Here is a 21,268-nt window from a genome sequence, read left to right as displayed (position 1 = left end):
TGACCTTGGGTAAGTGCCTTAACCCTTTCAAAGCAGTTCCTTCTACAAAATGGAGATAGATGGTAACTACCTGATAAATTGGGAATACTTCCTCTCGACACAGTGTCTGTTACATCCAGGGCCATAGTTCCTGCTGCTGCTTGGATTGCCCCCCCCCCCCCCCACCCAAGGCTGACGGGGCTTCTTCAGGGAGCAGACAATGCGACTAGCAGCAGAGACGGTCATTGAGCTGACGCTGCAGAGTGCTCCACAGGGATGATGTACAAGAGGCTCCAGGGTGGTTGAGGATACTCACCAAAGATGGCCTTTTGGGTCCCTTCTGTCCCCAAACTTTCCTTGATTCTTGAGTTCTTGCCTAACCTTGGTGGGGGAGAAGCACTTAGAAAAGCATATTCACTTTCAGGCCACTAGGGGGCCATTTAGTTGTCGGCAACAGGAATACACTAATGGTTTCTTAATGGCTCAGGCACCAGGGAGATCAGGCTCAATTATATCTGAAAGCATTTTGAGTTCCAGGGGTAAAAGACACTATGTAAATCTAGATAATAAATAGTTCTTATTGACGACAGGTTAAAGAATCTGGCACTGTTTCATTTGGGGAAGAATAGGGAGAGGAATTGAATAAAGGCTTCAAGCACATCATTGTTTAGAAGAAAAAAAAGAGTGACATGTTGTTTTCCTACTCTGCTGGGAAGCAAGCAAGAAAAAGGAAGTGTAATTTGCAACAGAAATATGGAGAAACAATATGGAACACATTCCAGGAAGTTGATCAAAGGGGCTCCATAGGCATCTTATGTGGGATCTTAAAGCATAATTCACCTTGGGATGGTGGTATGATCAATCCTGCCAGGAAGGTCAGAGAACAACGGAGAAAACAACATTTGATGGTAGTTCGTGGATGTTAACTCTATAGGCCACCTTCAAGGCCAGCTCTGGCTGCCCTGGGAGCAGAGTAGGGAAGAAAAGTGCTTTTCTCTCTCTCTCTCTCTCTCTCTCTCTCCTCTCTCTCTCTCCTCCTTCTCTCTCTCTCTCTCTCTCTCTCTCTCTCTCTCTCTCTCTCTCTCTCTCTCTCTCTCTCCACCAACAATCCACAGAAGCCAATAAACACTCCAAACTCCCACCATCCTTGTCATTTCTCACAAAGTAAAGGGCAAGCTTTTCTTTGAAACAGCGTGAGTTGGGCCGTTTTGCTAATGGCACAGCCCCACCTGAGCTTCCATCAGGACTGGATTAGAAACTTGTGGTACCTGCAGCCCACTAGTAGCTGCTTCTGTGCCTAGGGATAAGGCTTGGGTAAGGAACATCAACGTCAAAGGCTCCTGGAATGGGAGAGAGTCCTGTCCCACAGGGTCAGAAGCCAGCCAGGCCCTCCTTCGCAGAGGCCACGGAGAAGGTACCCCCACCCCACCTCATCAGGACCACAGTCCTCCCTCCCATACACACTCAAACCGGCAGTTCTCACAGCCTTTCAGACACCTAGGCCGTTCACAAAGACAGTTTGGGGAAGATTCAAGTGGAGGGCCCCCCGAAATCATAGGGAATCCCACAGAGAGGAAATAGGAAGGAAAGAAGCAAAGAGGAGGTAAAGGCATAGGGAAAGTGGTCACTGACAGTCCCTGCACGCAGAGGGGTGTAGGCACCCAAAGGGCCAGAAGAGCAAAAGTCTAGAGCCTGGTAGAACAAAACTCAAGTTCCTGGGGCTGGAAAAAAAAAAAGTAAAAGAAAAAGAAAGAATGAAAACCCTGGGAGACGCCCTCCACCAGTTCAGTGCAGCCCGGGGACCACAATCCAAGGACCGCCCCGGGAATCAGAAGACCTGAATAGGACTTAAGACCTGTTGTGAGATGAGATTAAGGTGGCAGGCGAATCTAGGGGACAAACTTTCGCTCTGTCCCTGAGGCTCACGACAAACTGACTCAGGGGTCCTAAGAGGACCCAAATAGGCAAGACTCGTGTAGTCTCAGAGTCCAGCACATCAGGAGAAAAGAATCGCGACAAGCAGCGGTTTCGGTGTACGCGCCGGGTTTCCAGATCTGAACCGGGCTCTTCGGGGTGAAGGGGTCTGGGACACTACTACACCCGCTCCGCGAGAGCAAGTCGGAGATCTTAGTGTCTGCCCCACTTCGGAGGCCTACAGGACCGGGGCCTGGTTGGCCCTACCACTTCCTAGCCTGGGGCAACGTGGGGAGATGCCTGAGTTGACAGCTCTCCGCCCAGCTCGCCCTACCCTCCGCCTCCCGGTTCAGCACTCCCTCCAGCACAACGCCGTTTCCCCCTTTAAAGAAGCGCCCGTCGCCCCTTTAAGGCCCAGCCTCCCTTAACCCTCTCTTAACTGGGCGTCCCCGCGGGGCCCGCGACGCCCCGCTGCAGCCGCCTCCCCGAGCGGCACTTCCGGGCCTCGACATCGCCCTTTTAAGAGGCAGCCCCCCGAGCAGCGCGAGGCCCCGCCCCCTGCACCGGCGCGCCCCGCGGGGGAGCCGGGCTGGAGCCGGAGCGCGCGGTACGCGCGGCCACTGGAGACCAGGCGGCCGGCGGCCGAGCAGGCGGCGACAGCGAATGGGGACTCGGAGTCGGGCGGCTGTGGCTGTGGCGGCGGCCGGGAAGCAGCTGGCGGGCCGGCGGCGGCGGCGGCGCTGGCGGCGGTGACGGGCCCCCGTGGCGGCGGCGGCGGCAGCAGCAGCCGAAGCAGCGACGCGGTGGCGGGCTGCGGGCGGGCGGTGTGAGGAACGGCGGCGGAGCGCGGGGCCGCCGGGAAGCTAGGGCGCCGGGACGCCCCTTGTCCAGTCCTCTCAGGCCGTCAGGCCCCCTCCAGCCGGGGCCGTGGAGCACCGGGGCAAAGGCCGGGGCCCTCCCATGAAGGAGCGCGACGCGGCCCCGGCCGAGCGGGGCAAGCCGGCCACCTACACCGGGGACAAGAAGGCGAAGATGGCGGCCAAGACCAACAAGAAGTGGGTCCGGCTCGCCACGGTCTTCGCCTACGTGCTCTCCGTGTCGCTGGCCGCCATCGTACTGGCCGTCTACTACAGCCTCATCTGGCAGCCGGTGGGCGCCGGGACCTCGGGGGGAGCCGCCGGCCCGCCCCTCACCGTCTCCAACGCCACCGGCCCGTCTGGGACTTCGGGGGCGGCGGCGGGGTCCAACACCACCAGGTCGTCCCGCCGCGAGGCGCCACGCGAAGCTCCCCCACTGCAGGAGGAGAGGCCGGCGCCCCCGGAACCCGCTGCAGACAACCCGCTAGCCGAGCCGCTCGAGCGGCCGCGGGGGCCGGACGAGGACGAAGAGGAAGCGGCCGCAGCGCCCCGGAGTCTTTGAGCCTCTCCGCGTTGGGGGCGGTCGGGAATCTTCGTCCCCCAAGCCCACAGGCTGGACTTTGCAGCAGGACCGGCTCCGGAGCCCTCCGGAGTGACCCCTACGCGAGCGAACGCCCCCACACACCTCAGCGGTAGCCAGCTCGCCCCGGGAGCGGGTAACGCACAACCGGATCTTCAGCCAAGGGACCACGATTCGCCGGGGACTCGGGGTTTGATCTTCCCAGCACCCGTGCTGCGCCAGGGCCCTGAGCCATAAGGGGAGCTGGGGGTGGGGGGGTGGGGAGAGAGAGCCTAGCACCCAGCCCTTCTGCGCCGCTAGCTCTGGTGTATCCTAAAGCAGGGGGTGACTCGGGAGCCCCATCCCCAAGACTCAGGGGAGGGGAGGGAGTTGTGTAGGGGCTCTTTTTTTTTTAATAAGCTGAAGCTCTCCAAAAGGAGAGCACCAAAAGTAGCGGAGCTCAGGTACGTCAACCTAGTTGCAGTGGCCAGACATGCGTTTAATTTATAGATCCCTGTATATAGTTGTTGACATATGCACTAGACGCTATAATCACATAGAATTCTATGTATTCCCCCACACCCTGGGTAGCTACTGAATGGTGGGGTCCGGCAAGGGCTATTTGCTTGGCCTCCAAACTGCACTTAGTCAGAAGGGCACAAACATAGCTTTTTTTTCCTTCATCACCCACTCTTTCACCTGTTCCCTGCCTGTTTCAGAAAGATAAGTTCCTGACGTTCTTACACAAGTATAATCGTTCTTAGACCGCTAACATGACAGTGGAAAAACCTCAGTAGTAGAAACCGTCTAGGGAGGGTGGGGAATGTGCTGATCCCCCTCCCGTTCCCATCCTAGGGCTCCCACCAAAGTGGCTTCCTGTTGCAGCCCCGGGTGTCTGGATGTATGCCAGGGGCAATGGAGAAGGAGTAAGTGCTGTGTTTAGATCAGTCCCTTCCCTCACAGAATTCCTTTAGGAAGAGCAAGCCTTTGTAAGTACAGTGATTGGCAAGTGTTTTCTCTCATTCCTTTTCTGGCTCCTCCGTTATCTTATCTGGTTCCAGATCTTGTCTTATTTAATTTCTTGCCCTTCTAGATCTTGTCTTACTCATTTTTGCATTTTCTATTTTCTGAGCCTGAAACAACACAGCGTCTTGCCGTTAGGACAAAATCAGTTCCGAAGCCTAAGCTTTGATGTGCTCTGGTTTTGAGTTACTTTATAGGACTCAAGCCTGGGAGTGGGCTCAGATAGCCAGAGAGGGGACCAGCCCCGGGGAAGATTGAATTGGCACCTTGTCTTTCTCATTCCTGATAAGCTCCCACTTAAATGCAGCAAGTTTTCTAGAGGTGGTGACAGATACCAAGGGATACACACACACACACACACACACACACACAGCTCTTCTCCAGGGCAGCAAGAATTATACTTCTTCAGTTTGGATTCCATTTCCTCTGCCACTTGCTTTTAGGCAATTGAGTGTGGGTAGTGACAGAGATCTAACCCCTTAGTGTTTCCTTTTTGGGAAATGAGCTACTTGAAAAAGAAACCAACAGGAACCCTGCCCACCTTGGTCCTGAATTGTTTATCCAGTTTTCTGGCCTACCTTGTAGTAGTTAGCTCTGATTCAGGTTTACAGGACAACAGTCTTGATTTAAGCCATGTCCTGTCCTGGGCAAGAAAGTAGCTCCTAAGCTGGCAGCCTCCCTGCAGGCTGCCAACACCCCAAGGTGTCTGGGCTTGGAGATTTCTTCACAACTGACTAGGACTTCGGTCACTAGGAGGCCCATGGGGACTTTTTAAATTTTTGACGAGAGACTGGGGGGAAGAAACATAAAATGCCACTTTATAACTTCAATAATAGCCTGTAATTTATATTTATGGTGTGAATTTTTAGTCCTATATTTTAATAATTTGTAAATCGATCTCTTATTCCAAGAATCCTCGGGACTCATGGGAGAATATCTGGGAGTCCATTCCTCCTACCCTTGTGACCCTGCTTTATGGACTGTTTAAATCCACTTTGGGATGAATCAGAGTCCAGCAAGACCACTCGTGGTCCAGCTGGCCTCCCGACTCTCCAAAGCCTTCACTGGAATTGGGACATTTTCTCCAGCCCTAGCTGTGAACATGACCAGAGACATTATTTATAATTCAGCCATTCAAGATATACCTGTACTTTAAAAGTCCTGTATATTTTTTAAAAGTTTTATTTTTCAGGTGAACAAAAATACATTCTAAGAACTCTGCCTAAGCCTGTGTCAGTTGGTCCTTTCTCTTACTGACTTCATGGAGAAGGAGTAGAGGTGGTCTTGGGTGCCTGGGTAGGTGGGATGAATAGGTACAGAAGGAAAAGGCAATTGCCTTGCTGTTCTCCGTGCCTGCAGCTGAGCAGACCAGAGAAGGAAGGCAGGATCCATCTTAGTCAGGCAGCTGTCAGGGGTTCGGAAGGGATGCCAGCTTCTGCTAACCTAACAAAGCTGGAGGGCAGAAAAAGTTCTACTCCATGGTATTCTTAAGCAGATACCCAGCAGAAGGACCAGTGTGAGTGTTACGCTTTAATCACATTTAGCTGTCTGAGGTGAAGATACAGTTGCCTGCTGGCATCGCGTTCTCACCTTAAACGGTTGGCCTTTTGCTAACTCAGGAAGTGCTGACACTGAAAAAGACAAACCCAGGCCTCTGAGCTGCCTTGTCTTCCCCAGGGCCAAGCTGCTAAGAGGTGTAGGTTGCTTCAAAGGTGCGGGTTTTTTTTTCCTCCCCTGAAAGCAAACAACAACAACAACAACAAAGATGTGGGTGAGAAGCATAAATATAAGGGATTAGTTATGCTGCAGAAATACATGGTATGAAATTGAGCTCAGCTCATTACGAGACAATTGGTACCCAGAACAAATCCAGAGTGAGAAGCCAGTGTTGGTGGAGCCCCCTGTGGCCTACACTTCTCTAGAACTGATAGGGGGTAGGCACTATGCATTTACTTCGCCTTGTAGTCTGCGGGAGGCTAGGGAAAAGTCCCCGCCCTTCCTTTATTTCCCTCTTCAGCCCACACAATGGCTTTCTGTGCCAGGCCTTGGTAAGGTGGCTTTCCACTCACCTCCTCCCGTCTGCAGATGGGGACATGTGGCTTCTACAGCTGCACACAGCTTACCACATTGGCCAGAGACAGCAGTAGGTACATGGAGAGCCTGCTGGCTGATTAGAACAGGGCCCGGTGGGATGGGAACAGGCATCGGAAACAGCTTTCTTTGCAAATGTTGGGTAGGAGCAAAACTGTCCGTGTGTTTAAGCCTGGAAGGCCTATGCAAAGGGCGTTAGAGATTTCCCCTCTAACTGCTCTGCACTGGGATGGTCCCTAGGTGTCTGCTTATACTGAAAGTTACCATGTCTGTTCATTCCCTGGCAGCCTGAATTCCAAGGGGGGGGGGGGGGGGGAAGAATGAAGTTTTGAAAGTATGGGGTCAGGGAGCCCTTTGGATAAGCTTGTATCTTTCTCCTTCCTCCTTCCTCCGTGGCTGCTCAGCTACAGAAAAGTGTTTCTCTGAAACCTTAAGCAGCTTTATTCCCCCACTAACAGCTCCATGGTACGGCACCACGGTTTGGGAAGCTTTTCTGTCTACCTTGGTTCTCGGTTTTCCCTGGGGAATTGTAAGCTGGTGTGTTCTGTCGTCGAGTATTTATATCCTGTTTGGAAATGCTAGAGGCAGAGCATCTACTTGTTCCTACACGCTGCTGCTGCTGCTCTGAGGAGCGCTGGAAAACTGGTGGCTTTAGGGCCACTGCAGCTCTTTAGAGGGGTAATAATGGTCCTCCCTTCCTGTCTGCAGAAAACAGAGGTATTTCGGGAAGTGCAGCTCTGTGACAAAAGGGCCACAGCTGTGCCATTTAATTGGCCTCCCTCTGGGAGGGGAAAGGGCTGCAGTGGCTTTGCTCATTTCTCATGGCCAGTGCCAACTCAGTGCCTGGCACAGAGCACCAAGTCCTCAGAGACTGTTGATCACCTGGGTGGTCTCCGTGATGGCGGTAACGACATGTCGTCATGGTGCTCCCGTCATGGTCCACTTACAGAACCCGCACCACAGCCATAGTCTTATTCAAGCTGACCCGCACTGACCCGGCTGTGGTTCCTTCCGTCCGTGCTGACAGGCTTGGGTTTGACTCCCCAAACCTGACTATCCAGGAACCAGAAGTCCATGCTGTCATCCATATGGATTCAGCTTTGTGACCCCTTCACTGTCCTCTGTCCCAGCCTTAATGTAGAGCTACAAAAATAGCTGCACTGTTGACAGTTTTTTGGTCACATCTGTTTCCCTCACAGACATAGCCTGTGGTTTTCTGCTGCAAAGAGCCTGTGTTACGATTTGTGTTCCCTCCAATAGCTCATCAAAAGAAATAAACAAACAAAGCCTGCCTTTGCCACACACCCAACGCTATTAGGATGTCCATTGTCGCAACCAACCCAGCCCCCGGTGGTCCTCACACAGGCGTCGCCTGGTCAGTCATAAGTGCCCTCGCTGAGCTAGTCCTTGTGGTCCTGTTCAGTTCCGAGAGCATTTATTAGGCTACAAGAAAGGAACCAGAAAATTACCACACACTTCTTGCCCATGGCCGTCATGCTCTATTGCCTAAACCGCCCCATTTTCCTAATTTCACTCATTAGTTTTTATTCCGGCAGCAAGATTCTGTTTAATATCCTCAGGAATATTTTCCACAAACCATTACCATTAATTTAGTATTTATCAAGCGCCCAGAGTACGCCAAGTGAACTTCAAAACTCTCAAAACAAACTTGTCAAAAAAAGCAACTGTATCCCTCAGAAATGATTTCTTTTTAAATATACCTTCTTCTGCTCCCCCAGTGTTCATAGTCATTAGATAAGATTGTCCCCAGTGTCCTCGAAGCCACCTGTCCCTTAGGTACCTGCTGGGATGTGTCAAGTTACAGAAGCAGGGCTGGAGAGATGGCTCAGCAGTTTAGAGGGCTTGCAGCTCTTCCAGAGGACCCAGGTTCCATTCACAGCACCCACGTGGTGGCGGACAACTGTCCGTCACTCCATTTCCTGGGGTCCCCCGCCCTCTTATGGCCTCCACAGGCACCAGTCACGAATGTAGTGCACAGACATGCACACAGGCAGAACATCCATACACATACAACATAAATTATATATATATTTTAAAAAGTTACAGGAGCCTATCTGTGAGATCTAGTGAGCTCATGGCGTGACCAGAACCCTGGTGGGAGGCAGTGTATTCTTAGAAGTGACCCCGGAACAGGAAGTTAAGAAACCTGACAGCTCATCAGTAGCATTGGAAAAGGTCTTGGCCTCTTCTGCCAACCAAATGGGATATCCTAAGAGCAAATGAGGTAGCGGGTGTGAAAGGGCTTTAAGGCCTTGGGAATAAACGGATGGTGCCTAACACATGAGGTAATATATTTTCAAGGGCATATCCATTCCTGCGGTAGAAAAAAACGGAAGGAAATGTGAAGGGGAGGCCAGCAAAGATGACACCCTAGACCAAGAGATCAGCACCCCCTGAGAAACTGGGAGAACGGTGGCATTGTAAGCCACGTTCCAGATTAGCTGAGCGGCTCTCTCAGGCAGTGGAGGCGGGACTTTTGTTTAAAACCAGCTTTCCAGCCAGGTGGTGGTGCAAGCCTTTAATCCCAGCACTCTAGAGGCAGAAGCAGGCAGATACCCGAGTTTGAAGTCAGCTGGATCTTCAGAGTGAGTTCCAAGAGGGCCTGGGCTACAGAGAAACACTATTGTGAAAAAACCAAAAATAAATAAATAAATAAAACAAAAATCAAGACTCAAAAACAAGAAAAGCCAACCCAGCTTTCCAGGTGATTCCAATGCACACTGGAGTTGGAGAGCCCCCGGACCAGCCTTTCTCTCTGATTCGGTAACTTGAGGACCTTTCTGTTTTGCTAGCTGGTTATCAGTGCGATTTTTGACCCTTTTGCTTCATTGGAGCCAGCTGCCCTGCTTGAGGGAGAGGAAACACTATGTCCCCAGAGTTTGTAAGAAGGAAAAAGCTTACACTGTCCATTATTTTTGACAGTTTGCCCTGGAGAGCTTGTTAAGATGGAGGTAGACTGTAGTCTCCTCCCTCTGCCTCCAAGGTGCTGGTGTTCTTGCTCACCTCCCTCACCTCCTGCCCCCGGGCCGGCTGCTGCTCCAGCCAGTCCTTAAAAGGAGCAGTGGGTGCCACACTTGTTCTTTCTGGTGCCAGGTCTGCGCTATTTCACCTCCCTGGCGTCAAGTGGATGCTTAATGAGAGCTGTGACGTAGGCACAGCAGACTTGAGAGAAAGCAGCCACAGTCTGGACTCTGCTGGCTCTCCTCTTCACCGTTCCCAGCCCTCAGTTTTTGCCTGTGTGGGGAAGCTGCGGTCACCATATCTGTCCTTCCTCTGTAGCCCAGATAACTCTGACTCGGAATGAGATGCTGGTGGACACCGATACATGACAGTGCAAAATGGCTGTGCCTTTGTTTTTCTCTATTCTCTTGTCAACCCCCACTCCCAGTAAAGACAGTCCATATGAAAAAAGTTTGCCATTTCTTGGTGTTTTAAAGGCCCAGTTGTCATCTTTTCCTGTAATTCTCATTCCTGAGGGTGGGACCGGGGCTGGAGTTAACTAGTGTTCAGATCTTCCCAACTTGTACGTTGTTTTAAATAGCTGAGGTTGACCTTAAGAAAATCAGTCATTTGCTCCATTGGGTGGCAGAACTTGCTTCTGAAAGACTCAGAGGAAGCTCCCTAGCGGGTGGGTTTCTGTAGGAAAATAATGAAAGGAAAACTGCCATCCTCTCCCTGAGAGAGCACTGATCCCCAGTTTAAAAAAAAACCCGACAGAACACAAGCAGACATCGGACACCATATCAAACGTCCACTTCGTTTATTAACACACACTGTGCCGGGCTCCTCTTCGTGCAGTCTACTGAGTGCAGGGATAGTTTGCACAGGCCAGCTTTCTCAGCAACCCCCTTCGAGGTCCTGCTGCAAGCCTCATTGTGCAAATGGGGAAACTGAAGCTTCTAGAGGTTCAAGTTGACCAAGGTGGATGGGAGGTCCAGGGTTCATATTTAGAGTCCCAGACTCCAAAGTAGGTTCTGTTCTACTACAGTGTCTGGGATCAAAACACACACCTTTCTTACAGCATCATCTCTGTTTCCCTCCCACCTTCTTTGTTTCAAGGTTTCTGCATGTGATCTGTGTCCTTTCCCTCCTGGGTCCCCCTGGGGACCTTCCTTGCTTGGCTCCTTCCAGCCCTGCATCTGGTTCCCCAGAGCTGGGTTTAGTGAAGACTCCTACTTTTGAAAAGTAGTCTTGTCTGGTCGCTGGAGAGAAGAGGGCTTCCTAAGGGAAAGCTCCGGGTCAGACCTTTCAACAAAGCCACCAGCAAGAGTCACCTCAACCAGCTCTTTGCAGCCTCAAGAGGAATGACTGACTTGGATTTCCCCTGCTCCAGAGTTGACTCTGTAATAGAGCAGGATGGCCACACCCAGAGAGCTGGGAAGTGATACCCTTATCTTATCTTAGGAGAAGAGCTTCCCTTTCCCAGGAAAAGCTTGGTGTTTATTGCTGGCGCTGCTGCGGCTGCCGGCTCTGTCCCTACATCGGCTTCCTTCTCTCCAATCCCTAGGATGGCTTCCTGCAGTCATCTACTTAATGGCTGTTGCCCATGAAGAAAAGCCCCAAGTCCTCTCAGTCCTCATTACCAGCTCTTTCTCCTGCTTGGGTCCCTTTATAAGGACTGAGCTAGATTTTTATATCCTCAGCCGGTGGTCAAACATGTCCTGCTCTGTGTTGTTTAATGAAGCACATTGTACAATTGACAGCATCCAATGGGTGGGGGGGAGGGGGAGGCGGATTGTGAATCTTCTCTCTCCCTCCCTTTCTCTCTCTCTCTCCCTTTCTCTCTCTCTCTCTCTCTCTCTCTCTCTCTCTCTCTCTCCTCTCCTCCGCTCACTCTTCCTCTCTCCTCATCTCGTCTCTCTCTCTCTCTCTCTCTCTCTCTCTCTCTCTGTCCTTTGGGGATCCTAGAGATTGAACCTAGGGCCTCACATATGCTGAGAATGAACTCTCGCAATCTGCACCCCTAGCCAAGAGTTCAAACTCTTGATCACCATCATTTCTTTGCAGTATCTGAATTCCAGAACTCTGCCTGAACCTGCTCTGTTCCAGTTCCATCTCTTAGGAGTCATGAGCTCCAGGGCCCATGTCACACTCCAAAGACCTAGACTTGAGACTGGAAGGCAGGATAAAAACTTGAATTTGGACCTTTCATTCTGGCCCAGGCATGTCTCATATGTGCAAGAATGTTTTTATGACTCTCCAAACTTCGGCTGACCCTCCTGCCCGCTTCACCCTGTCATGTCCCTCTCTGGTCAGCTTCCTTTTGATCCACTATAGAGTGGACTGCATTACCCACTGCCCAAAGGCTCTTCTGCAGGAGCCTCAGAAGCCAGGAAGCCTCTTCTGCTCAGCAGGGGCAGCACTCCCTAGTTCTTGCATAGCCAGCAACTGGCCTTAGAGTCTTGAATTCGCTCTAACCTGAATCCTTCATGCACTCCACTCCAGAATGCAACTCCTCAAAAGATGCTTCAGGCCAAAAAGAGCAGCATGCCTCCCTCGCCTGGGACTTACTAGAAAAGCAAACAAATACCCAGACCTTCCCCAGAGCCACTGGGTTCAACCTGCACCTCGAGCCACAAAAGAGTGTGAGAAGTCTCTAAACAACATGACCTGCTTGAAGATTCACCCCGCCTGAGTAGAGGCAACAGATAGACCCAAGAGCCAGGAAGGAAGGCCAAGGCTGGAGCCCAGGTTTCAGGCTGCTCGTGTGAAGATGGAGATGGTGTGGGCTTTCCCTAGAGTTTCAGAGGATTGTTGTGAGACACCCCCCCCCTTCCACACACACACCCTTGTAGAGAAGAAAGGGGAGGGGGCTGCATGGTGCTATCCAGATGAGGGCCTGGGAGCAAGCGCACAGGCCACATCAAAAGAGGGAAGCAAAGGTGGGGTGGCTCTCTTCAAGCTGCTACCCTCAAGGCTACCAGGCATCTACAGAGGAGAACAGCACTTGCCATTCAGCCTGGAGCTGTCGATGACTGAGCTGCTTCCCTCCCTCCTGCTGGCAGAGTCACCCCTCGCCCACTGACTGGATCACTGGGAGAAGATGCTCAGGAAATGTTTGTTGTATTGAAAGGAAGCCACAGCTTGTGCAGAGTCTGGATAATTCACCAGACGTGGGCCCCGTGGGAGGGGCCTGGATGGAGACAGAGCGAGAACAACACATCCCGGTGTCGTACTGAGCTGAGGTTGCTATTCCTCTGACTGCGCCTGTGTGCTTGCTTCTGCACGGCCCTGGTGAGGGGAAATGCGGAAGGAAGGAAGGTCAGGGAATGGCCCTGGGCTGCAGAGTCCATTCAGGGCGCCCACGATGTCTGATCTGGATATAGAAGAGGCAGACTCAGTACCTGCCAGTGAACTCTTCCATTCGCCTGTGGCCACAGACAAGAGAAGCCTAACCCAGATCAAAGAAGAGGCCCTCTGATGCCTCCCTTCCCCCAAGAAGCCTTCCACTCCAACCTTATTCCTGACAGCCATGAGCCCCAAACAACTTTCTATGAGCCTTGGGCAATTGTTGAAATCCCAGTTTGGCCATCTTGGAAGGCCAGGACTGTGAGTCTCCTGGATGCAAGACATGGGTGTCAGAAAGGGGGCTGGGCTGGCCACACCAGCATTGAGACTACCTAGAGCTGAGGAACCTGAAGGCTCTGACTGGGCAGGGAGAACCTGGCAATGTGGAATGACAAGGAGCCAGGAGACCCACATGTCTGGGGTACTACCAACTCTTGCTTTGTGGGAAGGGCCCTATCCTAGGTAGCAGTAGGCCCAGGCCAGGGATAACCATCCTTGGACAAAAGAGATCCCCAGCCTGGCAAATACCAGGGTCCTTGCTTATATGTAAAACCCCACTTGTGTAAGAGAGATGTGCATAAGAGGCCCTCACGTGGTGTCTCTGCGGAAATTTTGGCCACACTGCTCGACCACAAAGGTACAAGCCACCAGCAGCCAGACCCCTGTCAAACAGAAGGTTCTTGACTGAGCTCTCTTCTCCACAGCCTGGCTCCCCAACTCCCATGAGCTTTGCTCAGCAGCTTCCTGTAGGGCCAGGGCATCCTGCCCTGGTTCTTCTACTTGTGGCCTCTTGGCCCTTTGGCCAAGCTCCTCTGGGGGGGCCTGCTTCTCGGTGCCAGGTTCTGCTGGGCCCCAGCTTTACCTGCCTGGTCCTCTTGGACTCTGAGGCCTCTGCTTCTTTCAGTGGCTCAGTATAAATGCAGCCTGTCAAACCCAGACTGGTGGTCATTCCATGCCAGGATCTGTTGCTCAGAACCATTTTGACTGTGGTACTGGACTTGTGGAACTCCACACTTTGTACTGAGTCCACATGTACTTTTTTCAGGCTTGGGACTACTAGCTCCTCCTAGAGAGAGGTCAAGGGAGCCAAAGCAGAATTTTTGTGGGGTGTCTAGGGCCACAACTGACTGTAGAAGAGGTTCCTGACTCCTCTTTTAGTCCCTCTGGGGAGACCAGAGCTGGACTGATGGCAGGAATGGTCTCCTGTCTGCCTGTTCCATTTCATTCTGCTTCTTTCACGCTCTTCCTCTGTACTAGGAGTCTTCATGGTGCTCTGACTTCCCTGAAGCAAAAGAGAGCCCAGCTGACTAGGAAATTTGGGGCTCCCATCCCCACACTGCCCTATCCTATGCCTAAGTACCGTACCCACCTCCTGGCTCTGCAGCTTCTTGTTCTTCGTTCAGGCCACACCTGTATAAACACAGAAAGTGGCAGTTCCTGTGCCAGCAGGTCCTGTGCCAGGCGGGCCCTGTGCCAGGCTCTATCTTGCTTCAAATAACCCCCTTATATGATTTTTATTTTGTTTTGGTTTTTCGAGACAAGGGTTTCTCTGTGGCTTTGAGCCTGTCCTGGAACTAGCTCTTGTAGACCAGGCTGGTCTTGAACTCACAGAGATCCGCCTGCCTCTGCCTCCCAAGTGCTGGGATTAAAGGCGTGCGCCACCACCACCTGATCAAATAACCCCCTTTATAACCCAAAGAGAAGCTAAAGCCCAGAGGTTTTCAGAGTAGGGGCCAGAACCACAATGAGGCTCCAGGGATGCTTCCTCCCAGCCTGATCTTGGTTCTCAAACCTAGCCATTTCCTCTGAGCATCCATCCTGGTCCCCAGCTGCTGTTTGTGATCAAGCCTGTTGCAGCCATGAGATCCATGGGGACCTCCAGGCATGTCCCTGCGTGCTCTACCTGGGAAAGGCGCACCTGGGAAAGGCACACCCCAGAGGATGAGAGCTGTTGTAATTACCACAGTCTCTGGGCACCAGTCTCTCACCAACACCACCTTATGCTGGTTGGCCTTTCTCAGTATCCTCATTAACCTGTAACAGGCAGCAAGAAGCCAGGAGCAGGAGCCCTGGGGATTGAAGCGGAGGGACCCAGGGCCAGTCCAGGAAATGAGGATACCTAAATGCCTGCCTTGATTTTTGTCCCCAGCCGCTTGTTACCTTCGGGCTCTGCCAGTCAGCCTCTCCTTCCCCTGAGCTTTGCTACCTATGGTGGTGTCATCGAGGGTCTTCCAGATTGTTCACCCCGACCTGCAAGACATTAAGGACAGAGGGTTGTAACCATGGCCTTCATCAGCTAAAGCAATTCCTTTTCTTCTCCCAACTCACGCTTTCCATCCATGGATGGTGGTGGGGCTTGTAGCTTCTGCTGGGTCCTAGGACCTAAAGAGAGACAAAGGAAATGGGGATGGGGGTGTCAAAGGGTCAAACAGAGACAGCAGTTCTCTAGTACCAAGATGCTACCAGTAGTAATTCTGTTAGGAGTTCTACTTCCTCCAAAGCCCAAGCAACCTTCCCGGAAAGGCCTGGCCAGGCCTTCAGTCCTGGGCTGTTTTTCTACTCCCCAAGCATGAGACTTGGCCAGCTTGTTTAGTCCCCAGGTTCTACGTACGAGGGAGGAAGACACCAGAAGTCCACAGGACAGTTTCTACCGCAGGCCAGGGAGACCACTTGGACTTTTTGTTGTTTTGGGTTGTTGTTTGTTTGTTTGTTTGTTTGTTTGAGGACAGGGTCCCCTGTGTAACAGTCCTGGCTGTCCTGGAAACTCTCTTGGTAGACCAGGCTGGCCTCGAACTCACTGAGCTCTGCCTGCCTCTGCCTCCCAGTGCTGGGCTTAAAGGTGGTGCGCCACTACCCGCCGGGCTCCACTCACACTTTTATCCCGCAAGGACCAGCGTCTGGAAAGACCCAGGTCAGCTCCCACAGAATCCAAAACTGAGCTGTGCTCAGAGGACACAAGAGGGTTGGAACAATGCAGGAGAGGAAGGAAGGAAAGGAAGATATTTTTTTCCGGTTTCCTTTCATCTTTTGGTGAGACAGAAAAGAGAGGAGAGTGGGATCCTAGATGAGACAGGAGGGTCATGAGTTCTGGGCCAGCCTGGGCTGAGAATGTCCCAAAAGACAAACAAGGCACAGGACACGAGGTGGATATTGGCTCACCCTTTCTGCCTGGGGTCCAGTCCTTATCTCTAGGCTTGCTGCAGTTCTGTGGCCTGTGTTAGACAGAAAAGGGCATTAGGTCTGCCCACCGGTGCCAATGTGAACAGAGGCTGCATCAGGCTCCACCCTGACACTGGCCTCCCTAACCTCAGGGCACAAGGGTGGTGGACTCAAGAAAGGGGGCGCACAGAACCCTGAGCCCAGGGTCTGACCAGGAGTCCAAGGCAGGTCCTCTCCCTCCAAGAGGCATCCACAGTTAGCCCTACCCGGGTCCCGCAATCACAATGTCTCAGCAAGCTACTCAACCATACCACCCACATGGACTTGGCTTTGTCCAGGTCCCACGGGCGGCTCCAGTCACCCTGTGCATTTTTGTGCCGGGTAAGACGGGCCAGATCAATCTGCTCTCGCTCTTGCTTCCACTGCTTGTAGTCCCAGTTGGCCCCTGGGGGCAGTCCCACGGGCTGTTGGGGAGGTGGGCCTGGGGACACGCCTGGACTCCGGGGCTCCAGACTGCCCTGCAAAGGAAAGACACTTAGGCTTGTGGGGGAGAGGATTCAAGTGGAGCTCCAGAGAGTCCGCTGAGCCCTTCCTCTCTCAGGGTCTCCACGTCCCAGTATGTGATTAGGTTTGCCTCGTCTCTAGCATGCTGTACTTGCTATGGGCTGTTTGCATCTGAACACTTGTTAGCTGTCAGTTTGGGGCTAGCAACTTAACCTCTGTACGCATCACTTCCTAATCTGTAAAAGGTGGTGTCTCCTTTCTCAGTTGTTGGTGTGGGTAGACCAGCCCCTAGATAGGAGGGGCACTCAGAGGCTGTGAGCAAGAGCAAGAGCAATTACAAGGGGCTGCTGCCACTAGAGGTCGCAAGCTGGCACATAGCCAGTCGCCTACACATCCCACTAACATTGAGTTATGGGTCTTTCATGGCCGAATCACAGATCTGGGGTTAAACCATTTCTCACAGCAAGGTGCACACCAAAGTGAAAATAAGTCAGAGAAAGGGAAGAGGGTGAGAATTCTCGAAGGTGGTGCCTAGGCCAGGCTCCCCCCAGGCAAGGGACATATCGTGACTTTCTCTGCCTCTCCCACGAGGATTGCCAATTTGTTGGCCCTACCCCTTCTTGAAAATGTACCTTCCCTGCTGAATCTGGGCTGAAACCCATCTGCAGGGGAGAGCTCTGACCCCCGACTCCTCCAGATGTCCCCTTCGCCCTTGGGGTCCTTGCTTGGGTCGTGGGTTTTTCACTCACGATCCGTTTGGCCTGTCAAGGGTGTAGATGGATGTCAAGTCTGAGCCAAGGGGGAGGAGACTGCCCATCCAGGGTCTGGAAGTGCCAACACTCACCCTGGCTTTGTTTTCCATGGTGACAGCTAGGTCCACCCGGTCCTCCATGCAGAAAGTGCCCGTTGAGGTGGCAGCATCGTCATCTGTCAGCACATCAATCCTTCCAGGGGGCACCCTGGCCCAGTTCCTGCTGACCACCCTCTTCTCCTGCAGAGTGAGATGCCTGTGTCCTCAGGTCACGTGGGCAGTCCTAGGCAGGGCCGGGTGCTGGGTGCTGGGGTGCTAGGTGCTGGGCAAGGGGTTCCGAGGTTTGGGTTCTAGCCCTGGCCCTCTCTGGAATGCCCATGGAGAAACTTGACCTTTCAGGAGTCCACGTGCCAATGTCATTAGTTATTCAGAGCTAAGGGCCAACCCAGGGACCCAAGATGCCATGAGGACTTGTCATCTCCAAGTAGAGAAACCCAGAGAGCACAGACAATACAGCCTTATCTCCAAGGCACAGATTCTTTTGCTTTTAGCCTAGATTTCTCTGTCCTCTGCTTCCAGCGAGGTTTTAGCCTCAGGGGCTGGGGTAGGGTGAAGACTGTGCTTTACGGCTTGTGTACAAGTCATGGGACTGGAAAAGGCTATAGAAAGCCTCTGTTTGGTGGTCTTTCATCTGCAGTCCTTTGGGGGAGCATAGCAAGACTTGGTTGTTAAGAAGGCCTATTGCTGGGGGGCTCCCAGAAAGGCAAACAGGAGAAAATGGGGGTAGTGGTAACAGCCCAGGAATGGAATCATGCCTTAACTCTGCTGCTCTCCAGGGTGAACTTACACCAGGAACCTGGCTGATGGTCACTGTGAGGCTGTCAGGTTGGAAGAACCCTTGTGTGGTCACAGACATGCCCCCCTGCTCTGCCTGGCGACGATCTTCCTCGATCTCCTGTGGGAGGGCCTGGGATCAAGCAAGGCCACGGCCCCCCAGGCTCACAGACACACAGACGCCGACAGGCCTACACAGAGAAACACCACTGGGGCACCAGGGGGCAGAGGCACCGGCCTCACCAGTGCCTGAGACTCTGACCACGCCTCTGAGAGGAACTATCCACCCAGACCCTGGGTCAGAGCCTGGAGACATGGTCTAGATGTCTCAGAAAGAACCAGCTGCATGAACAGGCTTTGAGGGCACTCAGGGATGGGAGTCCTCTCAGCTGCTACAACCCACTCACCTGGTACCTGCGCAGTAAGGCCTGGTTCTTCTTGCGCAGGGCAACTATCCTACGGTCCAGCTCGGCGTCTTTGTCCTCGTGCCTGCGCATTGTGGACTCAGCTCTGTGAGGTCCCTGCAGAAGACAAGGAACCCAAGCTCACCAATGACCTAACTTCTACATTCCCGCTCAAAGAACAGGCCATGTTCCCACGTTAAGGCACACAGAAGGTAAAGGGGCTTCTTTAGGAAGATGTATGGATGGCCCCAAGCCCCATCCCAGTGAGGCCTGTCTGCCAGTCTGCCTCCTGGTGGGGGGGGGGGGCTCAGGTCAGGGCTCCATACCCAGGGCCTTTGCTCCCAGCAGCAGGCTGCCCCTCCCCCTGGCTCCCCAGGGAGTTCTGCTGTGAGCACAGCCTGGAATGGGAGTTAAAAATGGCTCTGGCAGCAGAACCCGCCGTGACTGGGAAGCTGCCAGGGGATTCAGGAGGTCGAGGGGGTGGGGGGAACTCTCTGCCTCCCAAATCTAGAACCACAACACACACACACACACACACACACAAACACAGGTCTCAGCTTGGTTCTGGCCTCCTGGGCACTGGACCCCACAGTCTGTGCACAGTCTGCAGGAGAGAGCTGCTCACACGGGTTCAGCCAGCCCTCCAGGTCGAGCTGCTGACTGGTGGGCAGGAGAGCAGCCGGTCCATGGCAGCTCCAGCTGGGAGCTGCTCTGGGCAAACCACATCTCTGCATCCAGATCTGAGGTCCTGCTCCGTCTGGCTGCGGGGTCTGTGTTCCGCCCGGTGACGTCCCCGGCCCACCATCTGCCTCATCATGGCCTTCTTCCTCCCAGGCCCAGCTGTCACCAGCTGTCTCCAGACTGTGGCTGCTTAGTAGTTCAGCCCCCTCCCATCCCCAAGAAGCCCTCTGCCCAAGACAAGGTGCCACTCACAGACAAGTTCATGGAAATAGCAGTCACTGAGAGGATTCCAAAGCAGCCCCGGAGCCAGAGCTGGAGGGAAGCTGGAGCCACCAGAGCCGGGCCTGTCGGCCTCTCCCTGCCGGCTTCAGCTTCTCTGCTCAGCACAAGAGATCATGTTGTGATTACCAGAGAGTGCTCTGGGCTCCCGGCCAGGAACGCCTGGCCAGCTGCCACCCCCACCCTTCCACTCTCAGAGGGCGAGGACCAGGGCACCAGCAGCTGGCTGGTCTTGTCTAACACCTCTCCCTGACCTGCCTCAGTGTCCCCACAGAAGGCCTAGGCACTTAGGGCCCGCCTTCACCTGTGGTTCTGAGCCCCCAGAAGACCCCTGCCTGTATTTGCCTGCAGCAGAATGGGTGGACCGCAGAGGCCTTCTGGTAGGAGAAAAGGCAAGGGATGCAGGCTCCACGCCCTGAGGGCCCCACCTCAGGCATTCCTCTGCTCTCCTACTGGCTGTCCAATCAGCAGAGGTTTAAGTCATTAGCCAAGAGTGAAGAACCTTCTTCCCCAGGCTGTCTCACTCCACCACAGACCTCAAAAGCCTCTCTCCATCATCTGGTCCCTGAGGTTGAACATAGTTTTTCCGCATTCCGAGCAGACCACTCCTGGAGGCCTAACTCTCTGGGTCACCAGCCTTTACCTAGGCTGAGATGGGCCTTTCTCTGGGGTCCCTAACATTTCCACTCAGGAGCAGTCAGGAGCCTTCTCTGCCTTGGACTCCAGGGAGGACCTTTCCAGACCCTCGGATCCCCAGAAAGGACACGGGCTCCTTCCCCAGCAGTCCTCGCACAGCTGAGGCCATTCTCTCAGCCCAGGGATGCCTAGGTCAGCTTCAGTACTTGTGAGGTCATAGGCCTTGAATGAGGTCCCTGACTGACCAGCTCAGCTCTTTCCCCTCACCATTGTCTCCCGCCTCTGTGTTTTCTTGCCACCATCCTCAGCCCCTTTGCTGTCCAGGCTTTCACCCCTGGCCCCACACCCCATCTCCTCAGCGGCAGCTCCCGAGTTCCCATCCTGCTTGCAAATGCTACTGTGTACCCTCCTCCCTTCCTGCCGGATGTTCCCACTGAGTCAGACTGTGTACTTTCCCAGCAACAGTGACGCACCGAGCTCCTAGATCTCTGTCTCCCTCCCCCTTTTGTCTACACACACACACACACACACACACACGCACACGCACACGCACACTCGCATGCATGTGCTTGCAGGCACACATTTCTCCCACCTTCTCTGCGCCCTGCCCCACAAATCCAGCTGAGTTCGGCCTTACCCCACCCGTCTCCGGAAGTCGCGAGCGCGAGCCCCTGCCATGCTTCCTTCAGCAAGGAAGTCCCCAGAGCCCAGTACGAGAAGGAAAGGGACCTAACGCTGTCCACCCTCTTTGGAATTTTAGTCCCCTGACCAGGTGTAGGGAGGAGGGATGTGGATAGACAACAGAGATAAGGCAAGGTCTTATGTCAGCTCCCTGTCCTGACCAGGGTCAGGAGGCACAGGTAGAAACCTGGCCACCCTGAAGAGAGGGTGACCCCGCCCTCTTGAAGGACTGCAGGAAGATATCCTGAACGCAGAAGCCAAATTTTCCCAGCCGTCAGGCGGAAGGACCATGTACCCTGAACAAACCTGCAGTCAAACCCGAACCCACAGTCGCTGACTGCGTGTTTCCGAGAGTCACACACAGTCTGTCACGCTCTTGAGCAGCCCCCACCTTCTTTTGCCAGTTTCTCCACAGCCCACCGTCTGCCGGTCTGCTCTCACACGAGACAGAGGCTGAGAGCCCAGAGTGGTATGCCGGATGCCCTGAGATTCTCTAGGGCCCGGTGAAGGGCCCCAGGCAGCAGAACCTCATTGCTGTAGGAGAGGGATGGAAAGAGCCTGCCCTGCGCTTTATGTCACTGTGGGTGCTGTGCACAGGCTGTGACTG

The 21,268-nt window shown here is 53.6% G+C and overlaps 2 protein-coding genes across 2 annotated transcripts; one reads left to right on the top strand and one right to left on the bottom strand.

Annotated features, from left to right (window-relative positions):
- Positions 1-2,670: 2,670 nt before the first annotated feature.
- On the top strand, positions 2,671-3,562 carry Inafm2 (InaF motif containing 2). The gene has a single exon (XM_038330640.1). It carries the CDS (start codon positions 2,854-2,856, stop codon positions 3,310-3,312), a length of 459 nt encoding a protein of 152 aa, XP_038186568.1. The 5' UTR covers positions 2,671-2,853; the 3' UTR covers positions 3,313-3,562.
- Positions 3,563-13,465: 9,903 nt separating this feature from the next.
- Ccdc9b (coiled-coil domain containing 9B) lies at positions 13,466-19,428 on the bottom strand. The gene is given in 16 exon segments (XM_038331388.2): positions 13,466-13,552; positions 13,554-13,844; positions 13,846-13,972; positions 13,974-14,014; positions 14,102-14,125; positions 14,694-14,766; positions 14,893-14,947; positions 14,950-14,982; positions 15,061-15,114; positions 15,892-15,944; positions 16,210-16,409; positions 17,028-17,156; positions 17,240-17,386; positions 17,994-18,101; positions 18,388-18,501; positions 19,318-19,428. Coding segments are annotated over 16 exon segments (1,548 nt in total). The 5' UTR covers positions 19,330-19,428.
- Positions 19,429-21,268: the final 1,840 nt, after the last annotated feature.

The sequence above is a fragment of the Arvicola amphibius genome, chromosome 5 (assembly GCF_903992535.2).
Source record: "Arvicola amphibius chromosome 5, mArvAmp1.2, whole genome shotgun sequence".
Classification (NCBI taxonomy): domain Eukaryota; kingdom Metazoa; phylum Chordata; class Mammalia; order Rodentia; family Cricetidae; genus Arvicola; species Arvicola amphibius.
This window is presented reverse-complemented; position numbering and strand designations above follow the sequence as displayed.